The sequence below is a fragment of the Vipera ursinii genome, assembly GCF_947247035.1.
Source record: "Vipera ursinii genome assembly, chromosome: 1".
Classification (NCBI taxonomy): domain Eukaryota; kingdom Metazoa; phylum Chordata; class Lepidosauria; order Squamata; family Viperidae; genus Vipera; species Vipera ursinii.
The window spans coordinates 198902980-198924884 of NC_139512.1; the positions used below are offsets into that span (position 1 = coordinate 198902980).

A 21905-nucleotide genomic window follows, 5' to 3' on the forward strand; every position below is an offset into this window, starting at 1 on the left:
TGGCATGAACTGTTTTTGACAAACCCATGTTGGCTTTGTTTTCCTCTAGGTGTTCACTGATTTGTTGTTTATCTTCTCCAGAATCTTCCCAGGTATTGAGGTCAGGCTGATAGGTCTGTAATTTCCTAGATCCATTTGTTTTCCCTTTTTTGAAGATGGGAACTACATCAGCTCTTTTCCAGTCCTCTGGTAGTTCCCCAGTGCTCCAGGATCTTTGAAAAATATAGTTCAGTGGTTCTGAGATCACGTCTGCCAGTTCCTTGAGAACCTTAGGGTGTAATCCATCTGGTCCTGGTGATTTGAACTCGTCTAGGCTGGACAGGTGCTCACTTACCATTTTCTTGCCTATCTTAACTTGTGTTTCTATTCTGTTTGTTATGGCCCTATTTTTGATAGGTTGGTCTGTTTTTTTCCCTTTGTGTAAAGACAGATGCAAAAAATGAGTTAAAGAGTTCTGCTTTCTCCCTGTTGCTTGTCACCTTCTTGCCACTTTCCCCCACTAATGGAGCAATCATTTCCTTCACTTTTTTCTTGTTTTTTACATGTTGAAAGAAGCTTTTTTTGTTATTTTTGACTTTGGTCACAAGCATTATTTCATTTTGAGCCTTAGCTTTCCTCACTTCGTCTTTGCTGGCTCGGGCTATTTGCTGATATTCTGCCTTAGTTATGTGCCCCTCTTTCCACTTTCTATACTTGTCCTTTTTATCTTTCAATTTATCAGAGTTCTTTATGCAGCCATGCTGGTTTCTTTTGAGAGCTGTTATTTTTCCTCTTTGTTGGTATTGTGCTAGACTGGGCTTTTATTATCTCACTTTTCAAAATTTCCCAAGCTTCTTGAGTTGTTTTCCCCTTGAGGATTCTCATCCATGGAATCCTTCCCATGGTCTCTCTAAGTTTATTGAAATTAGCTCTCTTAAAGTCCAAGACTCTAGTTTGACTGTATTCTATTGCTTGTGTTTCCATAATTTTGAATTCCAATATTGCATGATCACTTCCTCCCAAGGTTCCTGTGGCTTCAACACCTTCTATCATTTCATTTCTGTTAGTGAGAATTAGATCCAAAATAGCTAATCCCCTAGTTCCCTTCTCTACTTCTTGGATGACAAAGTTGTCTGATAGGTTTGTCAGGAATCTGTTTGATCTTCCACTTGGTGCAGAATTTGTCTCCCAGTCGATGTCAGGGTAGTTAAAGTCCCCCATTACTATTGTGATGTGCTTCCTACATATCTTAGTTAGCTGACTAGCAAAAAGTTCATCTATTTCCTCTATTTGGTTGGGTGGCCTATAGTATACACCTATGGCAATGTCATTTTTTCTCCCTTTTATTTTGACCCAAATGCATTCAAGACAGTTTTCATTGTTGTGCTCTATTTCTGTAGAGATGTGGTTATTTCTTATAGAGAGAGCAACTCCACCTCCTCTTTTATTTGGCCTGCTTCTTTTAAATAGTTTAAATCCCTCTAGCTGTGTGTTCCATTTGTGGGTTTCATTCCACCATGTTTCCGTGATGGCAACAATATCATATCTACTCTCATTAACCTGAATTTATAGTTCACTCTGTTTGCTGTTCATACTCTGTGCGTTGGTGTATAGACATTTGAGTCCTTTATGACTGACCCTGTTTTTACTGCATGACCTGTGTGGTGCCTGAGTACCCCTATTGTCTTACCACCTATTTGGTTAGTGCACTTTGTGTGGCACTCAATATTAGAAGCTTGATTTTGCTTGACAGCAAGGTTAATATTCTTGTCCACACACACATCTATGTTACATGCACTGATGGCCCTATGATTTTTAGATTGCCGGGGACAGGGATGTTCTGTATCAATTAACTCACTGTCCCTGCTGTTTAGTTGAAATATTCCTCCAGAAAGTCTGTGAATTTATAGCCGAGCAACTCAGTCCCTTTCTTTGATGGATTCTTTGATGGTTAACCTGACATTGGACTCACAATAAACCATATTGAGCTCCAAATCCCTGCCTGAATCCTGAAATAGTACACCCTTGGATTTATGATTTTTCTCTATCTTGGACAACCGTAAAGAATCTAAGCCTGACTAGCACAGAGATGCAAAAAGGATAGAATCAGCAGAAGAAATGACTATTTATTTTCTTATTCAGATTTCATTTCCTGGAAAGAAAAAAAAAGGTCTCTTGCGAGCCTTACAAACTACAGTAGCTAGAGAAAGACAGATATCTTGTTTTTAGAAGTACTGACAATGGAAAGAAACAGCACATATTTCACTCTTTGATCTTTCCCCAAACTTGCTCTAATTCTGACAAGATGTTCACCTCATTAGGAAGCACATACATTTCAAAAGAGGTTTATACTGTATGTGGGATGAGAAGACGACGATTTTGTTGAATGGAAACATCTACTATATGAGAAGACATGCCTGCTGAATATTTTTACCTTCTAAACTCAGTCTCCCAATCTGAGAGTCTGACTAAAGATACCTTAAGTCTAAATGGCTAGAGAGGAAGAGTGCTCACACAATAAGAACAAGCATGTAGAATTATCAATATCTGTATACAATTTGTGTGAGAACTAAAAGGATTATGTTTAAGAAACCATAATCATATTTTTAGAAGAATAAGGAGGAAAATACTTTCGTTTGAAAGGAAAAGAAAAAGAAAAGGGGAAAAATGATGGTAGGATAACTTGACATGTCAGGAAAATATCTGCTTCTAGCAACAGGAAGCAATCTTGCCCACAAACATTGTGTAAATCTTATTCCCAAGGCCATAGCCTAGTCAATAAAACATTCTGCAGAAATGTATTCAATAATTTCAATGAAACTATTTTGTCCCACTTGATTAGCTTAGCAGAAATATTCAGCTGAACAGGGTAAGTCATCAATATTTATCATGAAAAATGATGAAGTTTAGATGCTAAATCCAGCACAACCCAGTGCAAAAATTTACATAGCAGTCTAGCAATATTTTCATGCAAACACCTATATTTAACATAGCTGGTTCATTTCTTATCTTTTGGAACATCTCTTTGTAGAAATAATCAACTGTGTTCATTTGATCCCCCTAATAGTCTCCCTAAACAAAGATTATGTCAATCAAAAAAACAGAAGCTATATGAAATACCAACAGTTTTAAGAACAATCCATTTCCAAGATTAAATTAGCTTTCTGCATTGCTGGAAACCAGACCAGCTACTGTTTTTTAAAAAACTATCATTTGATATAATTTGACCTTCACAAAGTGCCAAAAATGGAGCTATTTTGATTAACAGTCTTTGGAATAGAGGAGTTTATTAAACAGATATGGAATGAGGCTGAGATCCACAGAATGAAAGTGTTGAGTTTCCAAATTATTTCTCACAGAAGCCCTCTGGCCTAACTCAGTCACCCACTTTGGGCTAGTGGCATGGTCATTTCTGCCACCACCTCTCTTTTAGGGGGCTGCCTGCCATTCACCCTGAATTCCTAATATTTGAAATCACACCTAGTATTGCTTTTTCGGGCAATGAAGACAATGTACCAAAAGTGAAATAATTTCGATAATGCTACATCCAGAATGCATCCTTTGCAGGTATTGTGTCCAGAGGATTCAGCCCTTCCTTTCCCTTTCAAAGATCCTAGAGCACTGGGGAACTACCAGAGGACTGGAAGAGAGCTGATGTAGTTCCCATATTCAAAAAAGGGAAAAAAATAGATCCAGGAAACTACACACCTATCAGCCTGACCTCAATACCTGGGAAGATTCTGGAAAAGATAATCAAACAACAAATCAGTGAACACCTTGATGCGAACAAAGTTATCACTAAAAGCCAACATGGGTTTGTCAAAAACAGATCATGCCAGACAAACCTTATTGCATTCTTTAACCAAGTGACAAAACTAGTGGACCAGAGGAATGCTGTAGATATAATTTACTTGGACTTCAGTAAGGCACAACCTACTACTTGATAAGATAGAAAAATGTGGGTTAGATAGCATCACCACCAGATGGATTCGTAGCTGGCTGACAGGCCATACTCAGCGTGTGGTCCTCAATGGAACTGCATCTACATGGAAGGAAGTATGTAGTGGGGTGCCCCAGGGCTCTCTTCTGGGCCCAGTGCTCTTCAACATCTTCATCAACGATTTGAATGAGGGGAAAAATGGGGAACTCATCAAATTTGCAGACAACACCAAGCTGGCAGGAATAGCCAACACTCAGGAAAATAGGCTTAAGATACAGGAGGATCTGGACAGACGTGAACACTGGGCGCTATCTAACAAAATGAAATTCAATGGTGAAAAAAGTAAGGTTCTACATTTAGGCATGAAAAATCAAATGCACAGGTATAGTATAGGAGGTACCTTGCTCAATAGTAGTAACTGTGAGAGAGATCTCGGAGTCCTAGTGGACAATCACTTAAATATGAGCCAGCAGTGTGCTGCAGCTGCCAAAAAAGCCAACACAGTGCTAGGCTTCATTAACAGAGGGACAGAATCAAGATCACGTGAAGTACTAATACCACTTTACAATGCCTTGGTAAGGCCACACCTGGAATACTGCATCCAGTTTTGGTCACCACGATGTAAAAAAGATGTCGAGACTCTAGAAAGAGTACAGAGAAGAGCAACAAAGATGATTGGGGGACTGGAGGCTAAAACATATAGGGAACGGTTGCTGGAATTGGGTATGTGTAGTTTAATGAAGAGAAGGGTGAGGGGTGACATGATAGCAGTGTTCCAATATCTCAGGGGCTGCCACAAAGAAGAGGGAGCCAAGCTATTCTCCAAAGCACCTGAAAGCAGGACAAGAAGCAATGGATGGAAACTAGTCAAGGAGAGAAGCAACCTAGAACTAAGGAGAAACTTCCTGACAGTTAGAACAATTAGCCAGTGGAACAACCTGCCTCCAGAAGTGGTGAATGCTCCAACACTGGAAGTTTTTAAGAAGAGACTGGACAGCCATTTGTCTGAAATGGTACAGGGTTTCCTGTCTTAGCAGGGGGTTAGACTAGATGACCTCCAAGGTCCTGGTCTTCTTATTATTATTATTATTATTATTATTATTATTATTATTATTATTATTATTATTATTATTATTATTATTAATCAAACCATGTCATAAAAAATAAGCATTAAAATATATATATCAAAGAAAATACAGTGCTCCAGGCAGACCTCAATCTGGCATGTAATCTGACTGAAAGGAAGACCCTTCTGCTCAGAGTAGTACAGAATCAAAGAAGATTCTAAAAGTAGAGGGATAGTAGATAGTATTCACAAACATAGATTGTGATATACGAGAAGAAAACATATTGTGGTTTTTTAAAACCAAATGCCCCCAGTCTTCTAAAACAAGATTTTGTACTGTTGTAGTGCAGTACTCTGACACTGTTTTGATAATTCTGTGCTTTTTTTGTTAAAAAAAAAGGTGCCGGAACTCACACACATCATACAATCCGTCTTGCCTACCCTACAAAGTTTACCTTTGTAATTGGAAAAAAAAACCCTCAATTTTTAGTGTATCTAAAAGACTAGGATTTTGTTCAAGGTAAGTTAATACTATTAATGTTACCATGCACTGTGTGGCTTTAAATTACAAGAAGGCATTTTATTAATCTTTTGGGACATTTACCACTGGCATACCCATTTAGTTTAATGGAAATGTCAGCTTTCTATGTGGAATGAAATTGGCCCAATAAAACAAAATTTGATTGTTTGTAAAAGATTGAATTATTTTTAAGAAGTTGTCAAACAAGATGGAAAAATTTACATTTGGAGTTTAGTATGGATAGTGACTTGAAACAAATTAAAGTTGAAATTTTGTCAGTGAACAGATTAGCTTTAATTTATCTTTAAGTTAAACCCAATTTAATAAATAGATCTGATTAATCCTCATACTGTAGGTCTACCTTTACATCTGACCAATACAAAATATATATTATTATTATTATTAATAATACCTCCAAATCACAAGACATTGGCTTTATTCTTATTCTTCTCCTCTGCAGTTTGAATATAAAGTATAAAAGACTAAAAAGAGATTTTCGCAGACATCCCAGCCTTTGAACTACCCAAGGAACAGAAACAGCAAAGTTTCGCTGTGGGGCAAGCTTCCACGCCAGCCGCCTTTCTTTCCTCTCGCTTCGTCCTCTTTTTAACCTCACACCTCACCTTCTGTAAGGGAAGGCAAAAGGCTCGCTCACCCTCTCGTGAAAGATGGCCTCCATGTTTATGTGTCTCCCACTCCCACCGTCGGCTTGCACACCACATGGTCCGACCCAGCCAATCAAGCCACGCTCTGGCTGTGATGTTCCGGCGCCTCATGGCTCCGCCTAGAGGAGGCAGACAGTGCCGAAGGGGACCCCGCTCGCACCGTACCACCAGTGAGGCATTTTCAAAAACAAACGAGGATAAGAAGGGAAACAATAGGAAAAGAACGCAACTCTCGAAAAATCCAACAAAAAAAGGTGTTCACTCTGTTCCAGTGCATTCTATGACAAAAAAAGCCCTGATAATCCTGATGAAAAAAGTGAGAGCCACTAGATGTAGATTGCATCCACTGTATACCCCATATCCAGCGGCCACTGAAATTACCACTTCAATTGCATCCTAGACCATTAAAATGGTTCTATTCATTATATGATGGCTTAAAACCATGTTTAAAAAGGGGGAACCACAAGGGATGCATAGAATTTCTCATTGTTTGATTGCAAATTAAACTTTAAGGCAAAATATTTCTTAACAGAATATAATGCAGGGCATGGCTAGGTGGCAGAGAAAGTAAATAGAGTTACCAGTTCTGAACTATCACGAAGGGAAATTCTTAAGATGCAGCAGATAGAAAGTAATAGAGAGTACAAGAGACTTTCTGGAACTAAAAGATGTATATTGAAGCACAGAGTTTAATAGAAGTAGTTGATGGACAGTGGAGGCTTCTTTGATTAAAGAGATCTTTCTTCTCAGGTAAATATGGATGGATCAACACTTTATCTGTTCTGCTCAAGACAGGAAAATGTGCTCAGAAGCACAACTCAGTCTGGTAGAGACACAGACCACAGAGTATTCCTCCTGTGCTTTTTTCCATCAATTTTAAGTAAACATTTAATTTTTAAATATGTTCATTATTAGCAAATCTCTAATCTGGTGTGCTATGGTGAACTTTTGCTCTACTAATGCTGTCTGGGAAGCCATAAGCAATGAAGACAAGTAAGAAAAATTGGGGGCAGGATGAGAATATCAAAGTACATCTGCAAACATAACCACATTTCAGCAGCTGCCCTATTTTCAGCAACCAAGGAACAAAGAGTTAGAGATCATAGGCAAAGCATACCCAAGGCACAGTAGCAAGATCAGCAAAGAAACCGCAGGTGACATTTTCTCTTCTCTCTTTTGCAAGCAGCCCAACCTCCCTGTCAGGGGAAAAAAAGAGGGAGGTCACGGAGCTTCTTTTTCATCCAAACATTAATGTATGTGTGCCAGGTCAGGGAGAGAGAGGTAAATTCGGTATGTTTGGAAATCAACATTTCATCTACTTTGAAGAACTGCATGGCTCCAGGAACCCTGCAAAGATTTCTTTCTGCTAAACAAGACTCTTAACCAAACTTTCCAATATTCCATCGAGCACATTCTGCACAAGGAGATGTTATTAATCAATCCACACTGTGGGTTTGTTCCAGCAGCAGAGGCATCATCAATCCTTTTGCTGAATCTAGACAAAAGAAGGATGACATAATGACAAAGCAGGGCCAGGTAAAGCAAACCTTTCAACCGAAGGGGACAAATCGTTCTCCCACACAGAGAAAGAATTCCTCAGAACAGAGCAAATCCAAGTAGGATGCAAAGCAATCGAAATCGTTACCTTATTCAGACACAGGTACTTTCAACCTCCTCCTGAGTAAAATGGTAAAAGGGGACAGTATAGGTTGTAATTGTGACTGGCAACTCTGTTGCTAAGCAACAGTTAAATGGAAGAAACATCACCTGTCAGTGCCAGATTTATGTCAACTCCACTGTGGTTGTTAAGTGAATTATCCAGAGTCAATAAGAGCATCATCATGTGACCATGACTTATGACTTCCCTCTGGTTTCTCCATTGGTTTTACTTTTTGGAAGCTGGTTGTGAACCTCATAAGTAATGATCATGTGACTACAGGATGCTGCAACTATCATAAATATGTGCTGGTTGCAAAGTGCCCAAAAGGCAATGGTGTGAATGTTGGAACAGTCAAAAGTTCAAGAACTAGTCATTAAATTGCTTTACAGCACCATCATTAAATTCAAACAGTCGATAAACAAGAGCAGTTGTTAACCAAGACTACATGTAATGAAATAGTTGTGTTAAATTTACTTTGGTTAAGCTTCTACATAAATTGTTTCCTTGGTTATGTTTGATTAAAACCTACCGTATTTTCTGGCGTATAAGATGACTTTTTAAACCATGAAAATCTTCTCAAAAGTCAGGGGTCGTCTTATACACCGGGTGCTGAAACTTTAGGGACAGGGCTGGCTGGAAAACCTGGAGCGGATCTCCCATTTGGTCTGCGCAAGGAAAGCAGGACCAATTGGAGAAGAAGTTGCAGTCTGTGATTTTTTACAGGCTGGGGTCTGGGCGTCTTTCCTTCTAAAGTTGAAGAGCAGCTGCAGTCTATCCCAATTTGAAAGGCAGGTGGGGAATGCAGCAGCCAGAGCAGCTGCTTAGCTCTAAGGATACATTTGACTCAGGAACTGGGCGGGCGGGCTGGAAAACCTGGAGCGGATCTCCCATTTGGTCTGCGCAGGGAAAGTTTTAGAGTGAATTAGGAAAAGTTTAATCCACTTGCACTGTTTTATGTTTACATGTTTGATGACAAACAGCCTTATGTTTATAAGTGAGTTTTCCCACTAAGTACCTGCATGTCATAAGCATTTGAATTAAAATTACCATATTAAAATCAAATCTGATGTTTTTAACTTTTATTTGGTGTGCGTTGTAAGAGGGGTAGTCTTATACAGCGAGTATAGCCCAAACCCTATAATTTAACAGGAAATGTAGGGGGTCGTCTTATACGCCCAGTCGTCTTATATGCCGGAAAATACAGTAATCTGGTAAAAGTTATAAAAATATTCACTGGGGATTAATCCATTTAAGAATTAAAATGAGTTTCTCTGGATCTCATTTTAACAAAATCTGAAAGTATGATTTATGCAACAGGCATTAAATATTCTAATTCTATACTGTATTTTGTTATCTTAACTATATGTTGTTCTCCATTATTCCTTGTTTGTCCATTCTTAGCATATCTTATAAATCAGTGCTTAAGGTCATAAAAACACTTGATTTTGATCTGTAGCATGAATTGTTACTAAAAGTACTGTATCATCTTCACAGGGATGCATCCAACCCATCTCTACCTCAGCAATGTATGGGACTGGCCAAATTCAAACATAAAGGTAAAGGTTCCCCCGCACATGCATGCTAGTCATTTCCGACTCTAGGGGCCAGTGCTCATCTCCGTTTCAAAGCTGAAGAGCCAGCACTTGTCCGAGGATGTCTCCGTGGTCATGTGGCCGGCATGACTAGACGCCAAAGGCGCATGGAACGCTGTTACCTTCCCACCGTAGTGGTCCCTATTTTTCTACTTGCATTTTTTACGTGCTTTCAAACTGCTAGGTTGGCAGAAGCTGGGATGAATAACAGGCGCTCACTCTGTTACGCGGCCCTCGGGATTCGACCCGCCAAACTGCCGACCTTCTGATCAACAAGCTCAGCCATTTCTAGACATAGGACACAGGCAGTACAGCAACTCTAGTAATAACCCTGCCACAAAATTGGCATCATAGAGCATAAAAGTCAGTTGCCTAGGTACACCTACATTCCTTCTAAATTAAAAAGCTGGATGTCAGGATGAACATACTACTAATATGTAAGTAAAATATTGGCATAAGGCATTAGAACATTGCTAAGGCTACATTTACAATTACACTCCAGTGAGACCCAGTATAGCCTTAAGATATTAAACCAAGGCTGCAGCCCCCCAGGTTGAGTGATTTAGGGCCAATAACTCAGCATAGCATATCCCACAGGATTGCTGTTTTAGAAATAAGAGAGATCCCCAGCATGCAATATTATTGGCATGTTACTTTTAACTGTGAAAAGATTCTGGATAACCTTCACACAATATTCTTAGCATTGGAACATTGTGCACAATAGTGCATGGTTCCTTACCAAGTGCATGCTTCAGATGAAAACTGGAAATATGCAAAGAGTCTTTCATACCCATGTCTACATTTATGAATATATTTACATAACTACACCACCAGATTTGAGATATTATCTACTATCAGACAATGTAGCATCACTAGTTACAATTATTTTTCATACTTGGCCTTAAGTCATTCCATCAATTACAGTGGTCTCTAAAGCAAAGCCTTTTAGAACAACTTTAGATGCAAGGCTAGTTTTTTTTCCCCAATTCTACAAAAGTATGCCCCCCCATCCATATGTATAGATGTCAATGTGACAAACAAGTACAATCCCACTGTGCCTTATTAACTCCCAATGAAAATTTGGAGGCAGGAGTGGGTGGAAAACTTTTTCTCATCAAAGGCTGCATTTGCTTAGGAGCAATATTTCCAGAGGCCATAATCTAGCAATAAATTCAGATAAAGTCAGTAGGAAGCAGAGATCAATACAAAAAGAAATGAGGTTACCCACTTTCTTCGCTCCTTTACTTCCCCAGCAGTTATTGCAAGAGTGAGCCTGGCTCCCCTCTCCCCCATTTCCTTGCAGGAAAATATTATCAGGGCTAAACTCATTCCTTATAAGCTTCTGTGTTAGAATGTGGACCTTTGGAGATGCTAATCATAACTGATGAAATGTAAACCACAACTTCAGATTAAAACTTTCAAAGATATCCAATTTCTAGAACTGGTAATTAGCTAATTTTAATCATTTTGATCACACGAAAGAGCAATCAAAGATGAACTCTTAAGAGTTTTATTTCTACAATCAACTTGTAAGGATCTGAAGATCACAGTATTTAAACCAATTTATGTACAGCAACAAAAACTTAACAGTGGTCAGCAGAAATGTTAGCATTCCTTGAACATGTTTAGAAATGTGAATGTGCCGACTAGATGAAACCCCAAGAGTTTTATATAGCATAGTTTCCTTAAAATTAAGGAACCATTCTTTAACTTATTTTCCCCCACCCTAAAAAAAACCCAGAACACATAAAAAAGCAGTAAACAAGTTCTTTGAAAAAACTGAGTTCATTGCCATCACTTTTTAGCATACGTAATTTTCATTGCATGTGATGGGGTAATTTTAAATCCTTGGAGGGCGTCCCGAGCAGCTCCAGCTTGTCCTTCATTTTCAAATTCCACAAATGAAATATCATGTCTACCAGGAACTAGGCGCACTTCTTTAAAACCAGGGAACCTAGACAAAAAATATTTAAATTGTTTAAGTTTATATTCTTCAGCACTGCCAGTCATGGAGCCAGACTTACTCTCTTAACAAATGATAACTTAAAACTAAAGTTAATTATTAAAAAATAATTGAACACCACTGATCTGGGCAAGCCAAAGAAGAAAAAGGAAACGCAGTAATGCCTTTTCCAACCAATGAAAAAGGTATAATTTGACATACAGAAAGTTCAAATTCAGAAACGTTTGTAATGATAAAGTTCACAATTAAATATAGTGAACTACTGTTCAATAAACCTTTATGCAAGAGATAGTAAACTCAAGATTCTACTGAGTTAACTATGCAAAAATTTTATGCAGCCTTCAACAAATCTGCAATTTGTTCTACATACAGTACTCTTCAAACCCTTCCATATTCTATAATAAATTTGCCATTACATAATCATTAAAATAAAAAAGTCATCTTCAATAAACAGTGAAATGGAATTAGCAACAATAAGAGGGAGGAGGCAGTTGGGAAAAAATGGGTGAAGTTAGTATGGCTGTGAGAGAACTTCAGCTGAATGTGATTTGATGGAATATCTGAACTGAATTGCTTGCCAAGTCAACTCAGTTATTATGTATCATTAAGCTTGTATACTGCCTCGCTCCCAACTGCTCTGGCATATGCAGATTACAAACCAATTCAAAAATTGGATTGAGCAGACCATTCAAACAGTCGAAAAGTTTCAATATTTTGAGTCAAAGTCCTTTTCAAACAGAATCAACACTTTGAATCAAAAAGTCAAATGAATTAAAGCGCATCTGTAACAGTAAGACAGGAATCTCTATTAGCATATTGTTGAATATTAGCACCAGAAATATGCATTCATTCAGTTTGAGCCAAAGCTGGGATGCCTATCCTTAAATCAGGACTCACAATCAGGACTCACAATGCACTGAATTTTCATTCTTCAAATAATTGTGAGTGACAGTTTGAAAGGGAGTAGAGTTGCCTTTCCTATGCTGGTGCTCTTAAGAGCATGGCACTTACAATGGACACGTGGGAAAAGATCTGGGTGAGAAACGTAAAATTTACACAAGCTCAAAATTTAAGAGAGAACTTTTATAAAATGTTTTATAGATGGCATTTAGATCCTAAAAAGCTTGCAAGTATGTATCCGAATTATCAGCCAAAACGCTGGAGGTGTGGTGGTGAAGATGCAACATATTTTCATATTTGGTGGACTTGTAAAAAGGTCAAGGCTTTTTGGATAAAAATTTGGTGGAATATGCAGAAGATCTTCAAGCGAAGGATAAAGTTTTCTCCGCAACTTTTTTTGTTGGGTATAATTACAGATGCTACGGTTGTGGACACTAAATTGATGTTGAATCTAATTACAGCAGCAAGACTTTTAATAGGTTAATATTGGAAGAAGGAGGAACTGCCGACCATAGAAGAATGGACTTTAAAGGTTTCTGACCTGGCAGAGATGGCAAAGATCTCGGCTTATTTGAAAGATCATTTGCAAGAACGTTATATTATGGAGTGGAAAAAATGGATTGAATATATCCAGAACAAATATGGGACTAAAAAGTTTCCTTTAGCATTTGAATAAGTCTTCCTTTCTATTTTCTTTTTTCTTTTCTTTTCTTTTCTTTTCTATATGAAATGTTAGTATTGTTTGTAGTTGTCTTATTTGAGCTAGAGAGTGATAGATTTAAGAATTTATTGTTGGTAGCATATGGATGCTTATGATTGTTCTTTGTTTTTATACCCTGTACTTAGCTCTGGGAAGTCGGGGGGGGGGGGGGAGGGGGGAAGGGGGAAGGGGGGGAGGGGTAGGGAGGGATAGGTAGGGGAAGGGGAGGGGGGATTGTTAAAGATAAAATGTATTTTAAAACTTTTCAATAAAAAAAAAGAGCATGGCACTTCATTTCTAAATACACAGGCTAAGGATTACAGACATTAACATCCAAAACAAAACTGGGTTAGGCTGAATCAAGATACCTACTAGGTACATATTTATTTATTTATTTATTTATTTATTTATTTATTTATTTATTTATATCCCATTTATATCCCGCCCTTCTCCGAAGACTCAGGGCGGCTTACAATCCTTTGTCTGAATTTAAACATGCACATACATTTACTGTTCAGTCATACAGCTGTATAAAATCATGTGCAATTAATATAGTATTCATAAACCTTTCAGTTTAAACCAGGAAGCCCGGCTTATTGCATTGTTCATACATCATTCTTGAACAACATCACTAGGAAACTACGACAAATAAGAAAAGGTCACTAAAAACTAAGCGAACTCAGCCCTGTGTATTCACAACTTTAGTCTATATAAAATTGTTGACAACCAATCTCATAATTTATTAAATTGACTTCAGTGAGCTCTATTTTTAAGTATTTATTTATTTATTTATTTATTTTATTACATTTATATACCGCCCTTTCCCGAAGGACTCAGGGCGGTTTACAGGGTAATTAAAAACCAAAAATACAAAAGTTAAAAACCAAGTTTAAAAAAGATTAAATTTATCCCTGTATAAATAAAACCCCAATTAAAATTAAATTAAAATTCTCAGCCTGGGCCAGAGAGCTCGAAGAGCCAGGTCTTCAGGCCCCGGCGGAATGAACGGAGGTCGGGGGCAGTCCTCAGCTCCGCAGGTAGCTGGTTCCACAGGGCAGGCGCACCCACTGAGAAGGCCCTACCCCTGGGTGTTACCCGCCGGCAATCTCTTACCGGTGGCACCCTGAGAAGACCCTCCCTGTGGGAGCGCACTGGACGAAGGGAGCTTGATGCCGGCAGCAAGTGTTCCCTCAGAACATTACATTACATGTAGTGTTACAGCTGATATCTTTGGAAAAGGACAAAAATATACACTTACTGATTAAATAACATTGATAACATCATTTCATTTGTCTCTTCTGGTAGATTGTTGAGGAAAAGTATATGGTTCGGTGGATTATCAGGCACCTGTAGTAACAGAAGTGGTAAAGAAAAAGCGGTATAACAAAGGACAGAAGTGGGGAAAATATACAGAGTTTCTATATTTCATAAGTTTCAAACTTAATGAGGTCTAGAATAATCTGGAAAAAGACCTTTTCATTGAAGAGTAAGTAACGTTTCACCGAATTAACTGAATTTATGTTACTGAATTTACTGAAAAGCCAGTCAACACATTTGGAATTAGGAGAATGAGTTAGCCACAAAAATACCGTAGCCAAAATATATATCTATCAGGAGATTAACTGATAGATCAAAGATTGTTTCCTTTCATCTACAATCATTTTTTCCTAGGAAACAGGCATCATTCCAACACCATGTAAGACAGAAATCAATATTTTTATTTTTTAATAAAAACCTAGAGAGTATAAAGACTAGATTCAACCTTGGGAAATAAATATTATTTTTGAATCTTGCAGTAAGTTAGCTTTCGTTATTAAAAAAATTCTTAAAACAATAAATCAGGCTGTAAGAATCTGATTTTTCCTGTCCTTACTGTAATATTAAAGTTTGAAGCAAACAATTGGCCACAAATGTATTCACAAGAAATACATCAGCTTGTTTACACAATGTTATTCTAAAACGTCAAATGCAGTGATTGCAAGTTTAGTTGAACCAAGGCAGTAAGATTTACCTGTTGATTCTGTGAAGCATTTCCTTGGGCATTTGCTGAATTTTGATTTGCTCCCTATTGCAAAATAAAAAATGTGTTTAAAAATCTATTCTTTTTAATCACACAATTATAAGAATAAACTTTAGACACAGATACAGAACAGCTAGCTCAGTTTCAAAAAAGAAATTTAAGAGGGCCAGAATAGCTAGGAGACAGTACGATTTAAGGGAAAAACACTGGAACGTAATTTAAGAATTGACACAAATCCTAGAGCCTTCGATGCCTAGTGGAATACATCTAAGGAGCTTTTCTGCCATAGCAATTTTACAAAGCACATAGTAAGTTTATGGGAACAGGAATCTCACTAAGGAATTTCACTGCTGTCATATACAGTAAGTTTTTTCCTGCAGTGTTTCTAAATTGTTCACAGATTTTAAGTGAGCTATAAGGAGACAGGAGAGTAATTGTCTGCTTGAAAACTTTTTATATTTTCCTACTGTTTCTTCTGTCTTTTCTATAAGATTAAAAAAAAGTTACTGATCAGTATTTTTTAAATAGCATTAGGGATAGGATGGCAAGGTTCCTATCCAAGATTAAGAGAGATTAGACAAGCTACCTGTGGGGGATGTTTTTGTATATAGTCCTTGAGTTACGTCCCTTTGTTTAGCAACCGTTCAAAGTTACAACAGCACTATAAAATGGATTTATCACCAGCCCTCAAAGACTAGTCCTTGGCTGTGGCAATATCCCCAAAGTCATGTGATCACATTCAGGCACTTGGGAGACCCCTCTCTCTTGCTGTGTCCAACTGACCTTTGGTGTCTTTTTCAACTGACTTCCATCCATTCTGTTTGCCTGAAGCCCTAATAAACAGGTGCTGTATTGGCCAATGCAGGGCAGTGCCCTTGCCTCCCCCTTCTGGCATATAAAGCCCTCAGCCAAGTAGCTGCCAGGAAAACACCAGGTAATAACATTCAGGCACTTGGAGACTCTCTTTCTCTTGCCTATCTCCAACTGACTTTCCATGGCTTCTCCAACTGCCTTCCTTCAGGCAAGTAGGGCTTGCCTGAAGCCCTTTTATACAGGTGCTCTATTTACTGGCCATGCTGGGCAGGGGCCTCCCCCTCCCCCTCTGGCATGGAAAGCTCTCAGTCAAGCAGCTGCCAGGAACCACCATCAGGCGTTTGGCCACACAGGGAAGGCCTTGAAAATGTCCTCACCTCACTGCTACTGAGAGTATTCCCTCAGTTGGTAGTGGCACGCAATGCAGTGGAGTCACAACCCTGGCCCTTTCCTTTCCCAGCAGTGGCACGCCCCTGCCCACAATCCCACAGCATCTTCCCTCCATCCTAGCTCTTATTTCCTGCCCTGCTTGCCTGGGACTCCCGTCTCTTACCACACTGCAGTCATGTGGGCTCCTCACTTAATGATCCGTGTGTGCGCAACTGGGACTGCCAAGATTGCCACTGCTAAACTATGTGATCCTGTGACCTTGTACTTTACTACCCCATTGCTTAGTGACAGAAATTTTGATCCCAATTGCTGTCATAACCCAAGGACTACATATATATAGATCTAGGCCAGGGGCGTCAAACTCAATTTCATTGAGGGCCGCATCAGCACTGCGGTTGCCCTCAGGGGGCCGGGTGGGTATGGCCAGGGTGGGCGTGGCCTACTGGGTGGGCGTGGCTAGAGTGTATATGGCCTACTGGGTGGGCGTGGCCAGCTCTACATCGTTCGCATCAAGGGTGCCTATGGGGGCCCAGGCAGGAGTAGGACAGATCTGGGGGTCTCTGGCAGAAGGAGGGTCTCTGGGCCAGGGCCAAGGCAGTGGGGGCCGTTCCCTCACTGTTTACAGGATGGCTTTGCGGGCTGCATGAAACCACTTTGTGGGCCGGATCCGGCCCCCGGGCCTTGTGTTTGACATGTCTGATCTAGGCAGTCAACAAGAGATAAGGCTCAACAGCTTAAATAGCCTCTTCTATTATTCATCTGGAAGCACTCCAAGGGAAACACATCCCTGTCATCCCGTTCACACAGAAGTAGCAAGATGTCAAGAACGTTCTAATGAATATATAGAGCTTCATAATTTATTTGTGTTGCTTAAGTCTAATGAGAGATATGCTAAAAATGTATCTTACCAGATTTGGCTTTTTGTTGGCAGCATTTGCAGCTTGTTCCAAGGACTTGGTCTTCTTTTTCTCTTTTCTCTTCTCTTTATCAGCAAATGTACCGCGCATTTTGGAAATTACTTCAGAGTCTGTTTTTGCATACTGAACACGCTATTTTCACAAAACAAAATTTCATGAACACTGAATATTTAGCGGTAAGCACAAGGGTAATCTAAAAGAAATCAATATTTATTTATTTATTTTGTTCGATTTATATACCGCCCTTTTCCCAAAGGACTCAGGGCGGTTTACAGGGCAAATTAAAAAAATACAATATACAGATTAATATCAACATAAAGGAAACTACTTTGTAAAATAAATGGCCATTCAAGTGCACAAGATATCCTGCTATTTAACACTCTGAAAAGTTTAAAGTATATCCTAGACTGAGATCTAGGGATGAATAGAATCCTTTGCACCTGGGCTGCGTACACTGCTGCCGGCATCAACTCCCCTCCGCCCTGTGCGTTCCCACAGAGAGGGCCTCCTCAGGGTGCCACCGATCAGAGAATGTCGATTGGTGGCCCCCAGGGGGAGATCCTTCTCTGTGGGCGCCCTGGAGCTATGGAATCAGTTACCGGTTGAGCTCCGGATGGCGCCTGATCTTCGCTCCTTCCGTCGCGATCTAAAGACATTCTTATTTGAACAAGCCGGCCTGGCCTGATGGGGGATGGGCGGGGTTTTTTATTGTTATTTTAATATTTGTATGTACTGTTTTTAGTGGGCATATATTTAATCCTTTTCAACTTTTGTAACTCTGTGTTTTTTATGCTTGCCCTGTTCACCGCCCTGAGTCCCTCGGGAGAAGGGCGGTATATAAATAAAATTATGTATGTATGTATGTATGTATTTGGGGCAATTTACTATCAAAAATTGTAACATCATTCCAACAGTGAATGAGTAAAATGAATGAATCTTTATTACAGCCAAATGTCAGAGATAAAAAGTACTACTGAAAATAACTTTTAAAAAAGCAGACTAATAGAGGCAATTGAGATAGTTGATACAAAACGTTATGCTTATAACTGTGGATGACCTTTCAGTAATTTATACCTGCTTTTCATGGCTGCTTCCTAGTATTTTACTATAGGTTGAGTTATAAATTGTTTACAGTCTGAAAAAAGGATGAACATATATTTATTGTCAGACTGTCCAGGGTGCCAATATAGAAGAGGTAGAATACAGGCCTATCAAAATTCCTAAACCTGATATAGCAAAATAATAATGTTGGACTGTTTCAACAACTTCCACATGGCAAACATATTTTTCAAATGGGATTTTAGAATATTTTTCTGTGGTAATGTCAATAACAAAATACAATGCTTGCCTGGAAGAAAGCATTTTTTAATTTAGGGAATGTCAGTAAAAAGGAGATAATTGGCTGTTTCCCAAAAGCCTTCTTTCACCCATATTCTATTTCTCTCAGAAGTCATAATGTGATTACATTATGTACAGTCTCAAAACCATTAAAATAGTAACAGAAAATAAAGTTTTCAAATACAGGATCACAATTCTTGGATGAATGTTCATCAAAGGAAATTTGTTTAATTCTTTCATATTTTCAGATGTTTAAGATTGTTCCCTGCAGATATCTACATCTTTGGAATGAACAGTTCAGATTCATTTTTTTACATACAGTGAAATCTTAATTTTGCTGACCTCAATACAAGGAATAGCAGACTAAATTTCCAGAGTGATGTACGTTATTTATGTAATTTCACCAAATAAATGACATAAATGGCCCTACTTGTGCACTTATATCGAAACTGATATTCATGGATACCTCTCCATAATCAGACCATAAATGCAGTTCCACTTGTTTCTAATCATTCCAAAATGGATGTTCCCTGTATGGATTCTAAGCTATTAGAATTATATTTTTTTGTAAAATTCTATTGATTATACCAAAAATGCATCACAGATAAAATAATTTATATTCAAAACGTTATTTAAGAAAAACATTGATATGCAGCCACTTCTGTATGTTCAGCTTAGAAATTAGTTTCATTACTCCAAATAAGCGGATATATAGGAGTTTAGTAATATTCTAGTCTGAGCATTGGTATTAAACACTGAAAAGAAAATTAAAATCTCTCTTTCCATCTGTAGCAGATCTGGCAGGATATAAATAAAGGGCTTTCTTATCATATTGTGAATTAATTCATAAAGTTAGTTTAAGAATGTAATGAAAAATCTGAACTTTATGAGATATGACCATACTGTTACGTTTCATGATAAAAAATTAACAACTTACCATTGGTTTGCCATAGAATGGGAAACCTTGTAACTGCCTCAGAGCATTGGTGGCTGATCCAAGCTCTTTAAATATAATAAAGGCTTGTCCTCTCATCTTCATTGTTTTTAAAGCCACAATATCCACCACATGACCAAATTGGGAAAATAGTGCATATAAGGATCTTTTGAGTTCTGTTAGGAAAAAAAAGGAAAGGAAGTTGTATTATTTGCAGCTATTTAAAAGAACATTCAGAACTTTACAATTGGTAGATTAGCATATTAACTGTTATTATAGTGAGTATATGATTTGAATGCAGAAATTCCTATTTCTAAATGAAATTTTTATACAGAACTCAAAAAATTATCTGACAGGAGAAATCCTATCAATTAATCCTTACAATTCTGGGCCAGAAATAGTGATTATCTGACTCAGTAAAAGCAACTCAAAATGTGCCTATCTTTGTTTCTTAAGATACAGGTGATCATGATTTAAAGTAGGGAATAGATTAACGGAATCTCTCAACCTTATTTATACATATGTTCTGGAAACATAAATGTATCAAATACTATTAGCTTGATTACTCTGCATTTTCTTCAGTCAGCAGAAACAAGTTTTTGGATACCAACTGCTGTGATACAGACAAGAGGATCCTATAGCATTTTTATATCTCTCATAAATATCTAGGTGGGTACTGGGAGATTAGACCTCAGCAATACAATAGGTCTTTCTTCCAATACGTTCTCAGAGAAAAGCATCATAATAATAGAAGTCCAATTGTGCTCCAAGTTAAACTACCTGTAGATTTCTGACCCAGAGAAATTTTCCTTTCAAAAGAGCAAATTACAATCTGCTAAAGACCAAATTCAAGGCTGAGAAAGAAAGGAATGAGAATTGCACATCTCCTAATTCAATTCATTAGGATACACTTAAGGCTCACTTATTGTCATACCGTCTTTTTTAATTTTATCATTCACATTATTGATATAAAGCGTATGGTTCGGTCGAATATCCATCTTCCAATAAGCCGACCTGAAAAAATAAGATATAGCACATTCATATATCCAAGTTTCTCCAACAAACTAAAAGCACCAATACATTAAGACTACATCCACTAATCCACAATGACTCTTCAGAATCTTCTAATTCAAAACAGCAAACACTTGATTATTATCGTTACACACTTTTGGGGACGGGAGCAGGAGACCACCCTAAGGATGTACATGGAAGACACTTAATGAAATTTCAGAGAATAACAAAAGCAATCTTTTGGTCACAACCTGATTGTGTTCTGTTCTAAAATTTGACATTCTAAAAAGCCTGATCAGCAAAAACGCTGAATCAAAGCGTTACGGTTATGTTCAAGCGACAGAACTAAAATGTCTTTTGGGATGGTTCATTGCCATTGCCCAAGCCATTAAAAGAAGTTAATCTCATGAAGTGGCTTTCGGCAAAGCACCTTAGTAAAAGGAGCACTACCTAAAGTGGTACTCCACCGTACAATATTGAGTTGTCAATTTGCCTGTTGCAACGAGGATACGGAGTAAACCTGTCTTAATTTCTTCCAAATTTTCCTCTCGGCATCACTCTGGGGCAGGGGTCTTTCAAACTTGGCCCTTTTACGACTCATGGACTTCAACTCCCAGAATTCCTCAGCCAGGCATCCTGGCTGAGGAATTCTGGGACCTGAAGTCCACAAGTCGTAAAAGGGCCAAGTTGGAAGACCCCTGCGAGTCTGGGGTGTGGCTGGCCCACTGAGATCTCCGCCTGGAAAGGAGGAAGGGGGTCCCTCATTTTCACCCGCGCGCGATTCCCGCTCTATCCCACGGGAGCTGCATTCGGCTCAAGGAGCCCGCGATTGCGACCCCCTCACCTTAACAATCCCGGGACGATAGAGAGAGAAGACAGGAAAGCCCTTTCTCCCCTTTAAAAAAAAAAAAAAGACGGAATAACTGCCGAGGCAAACAACTCCTCTCTCCTCTTCTTCTTCTTCTGCGCGTGCTACTACCTCCGCCTGACTTCTTCCGTTTCCGCTTTAAATCTGCTTAGAAAAGGCCACCCGTTCAGCCACTTCCGGTATTCCACAACCATGGAGAAATCTATCGGGCTGGGGCTAATATATTAGTATATTTAACTTCCGGTTAAAAGGAGGAGAGGAAAAAAAAAAAGAAAGAAAAGTCGGGATTTCTGAGTCCTCTAGTCCAGCGTTTCCCAACCTTAGGAACTTGAAGATGCGTGGACTTCAACTCCCAGAATTCCCCAGCCAGCTATGCTGGCTGGGGAATTCTGGGAGTTGAAGTCCACGCATCTTCAAGTTCCTAAGGTTGGGAAACGCTGTCTAGTCTAGGGGCCATGACATCTATGGGATAACCTGCCGTACTTTGGAAAACTTGTTCAAATTTAAAGCCGGATGTGGTGTTAACTGAGTGAAAGAGCATAGAGCTATAAAATAGAAGAGACTACGCTCTCCTCCCGTGACAATCCAACTGACTCCATACCGGTAATAATACTTGCCGCCATCCCAAT

At 38.7% G+C, this 21905-nt stretch overlaps 1 protein-coding gene across 1 annotated transcript; it reads right to left on the bottom strand.

Moving 5' to 3' along the window:
• Nucleotides 1–10782: 10782 nt before the first annotated feature.
• Nucleotides 10783–21556, bottom strand: SNRPB2 (small nuclear ribonucleoprotein polypeptide B2). The gene is made up of 7 exons (XM_083375104.1): nucleotides 21253–21556; nucleotides 20332–20411; nucleotides 19401–19573; nucleotides 17117–17257; nucleotides 14997–15050; nucleotides 14244–14332; nucleotides 10783–11376 (listed from the first exon to the last, which is right to left on the bottom strand). The coding sequence occupies exons 2-7, from the start codon at nucleotides 20393–20395 to the stop codon at nucleotides 11217–11219; spliced, it is 681 nt and encodes a 226-aa protein (XP_083231230.1). The 5' UTR covers nucleotides 20396–20411; nucleotides 21253–21556; the 3' UTR covers nucleotides 10783–11216.
• Nucleotides 21557–21905: the final 349 nt, after the last annotated feature.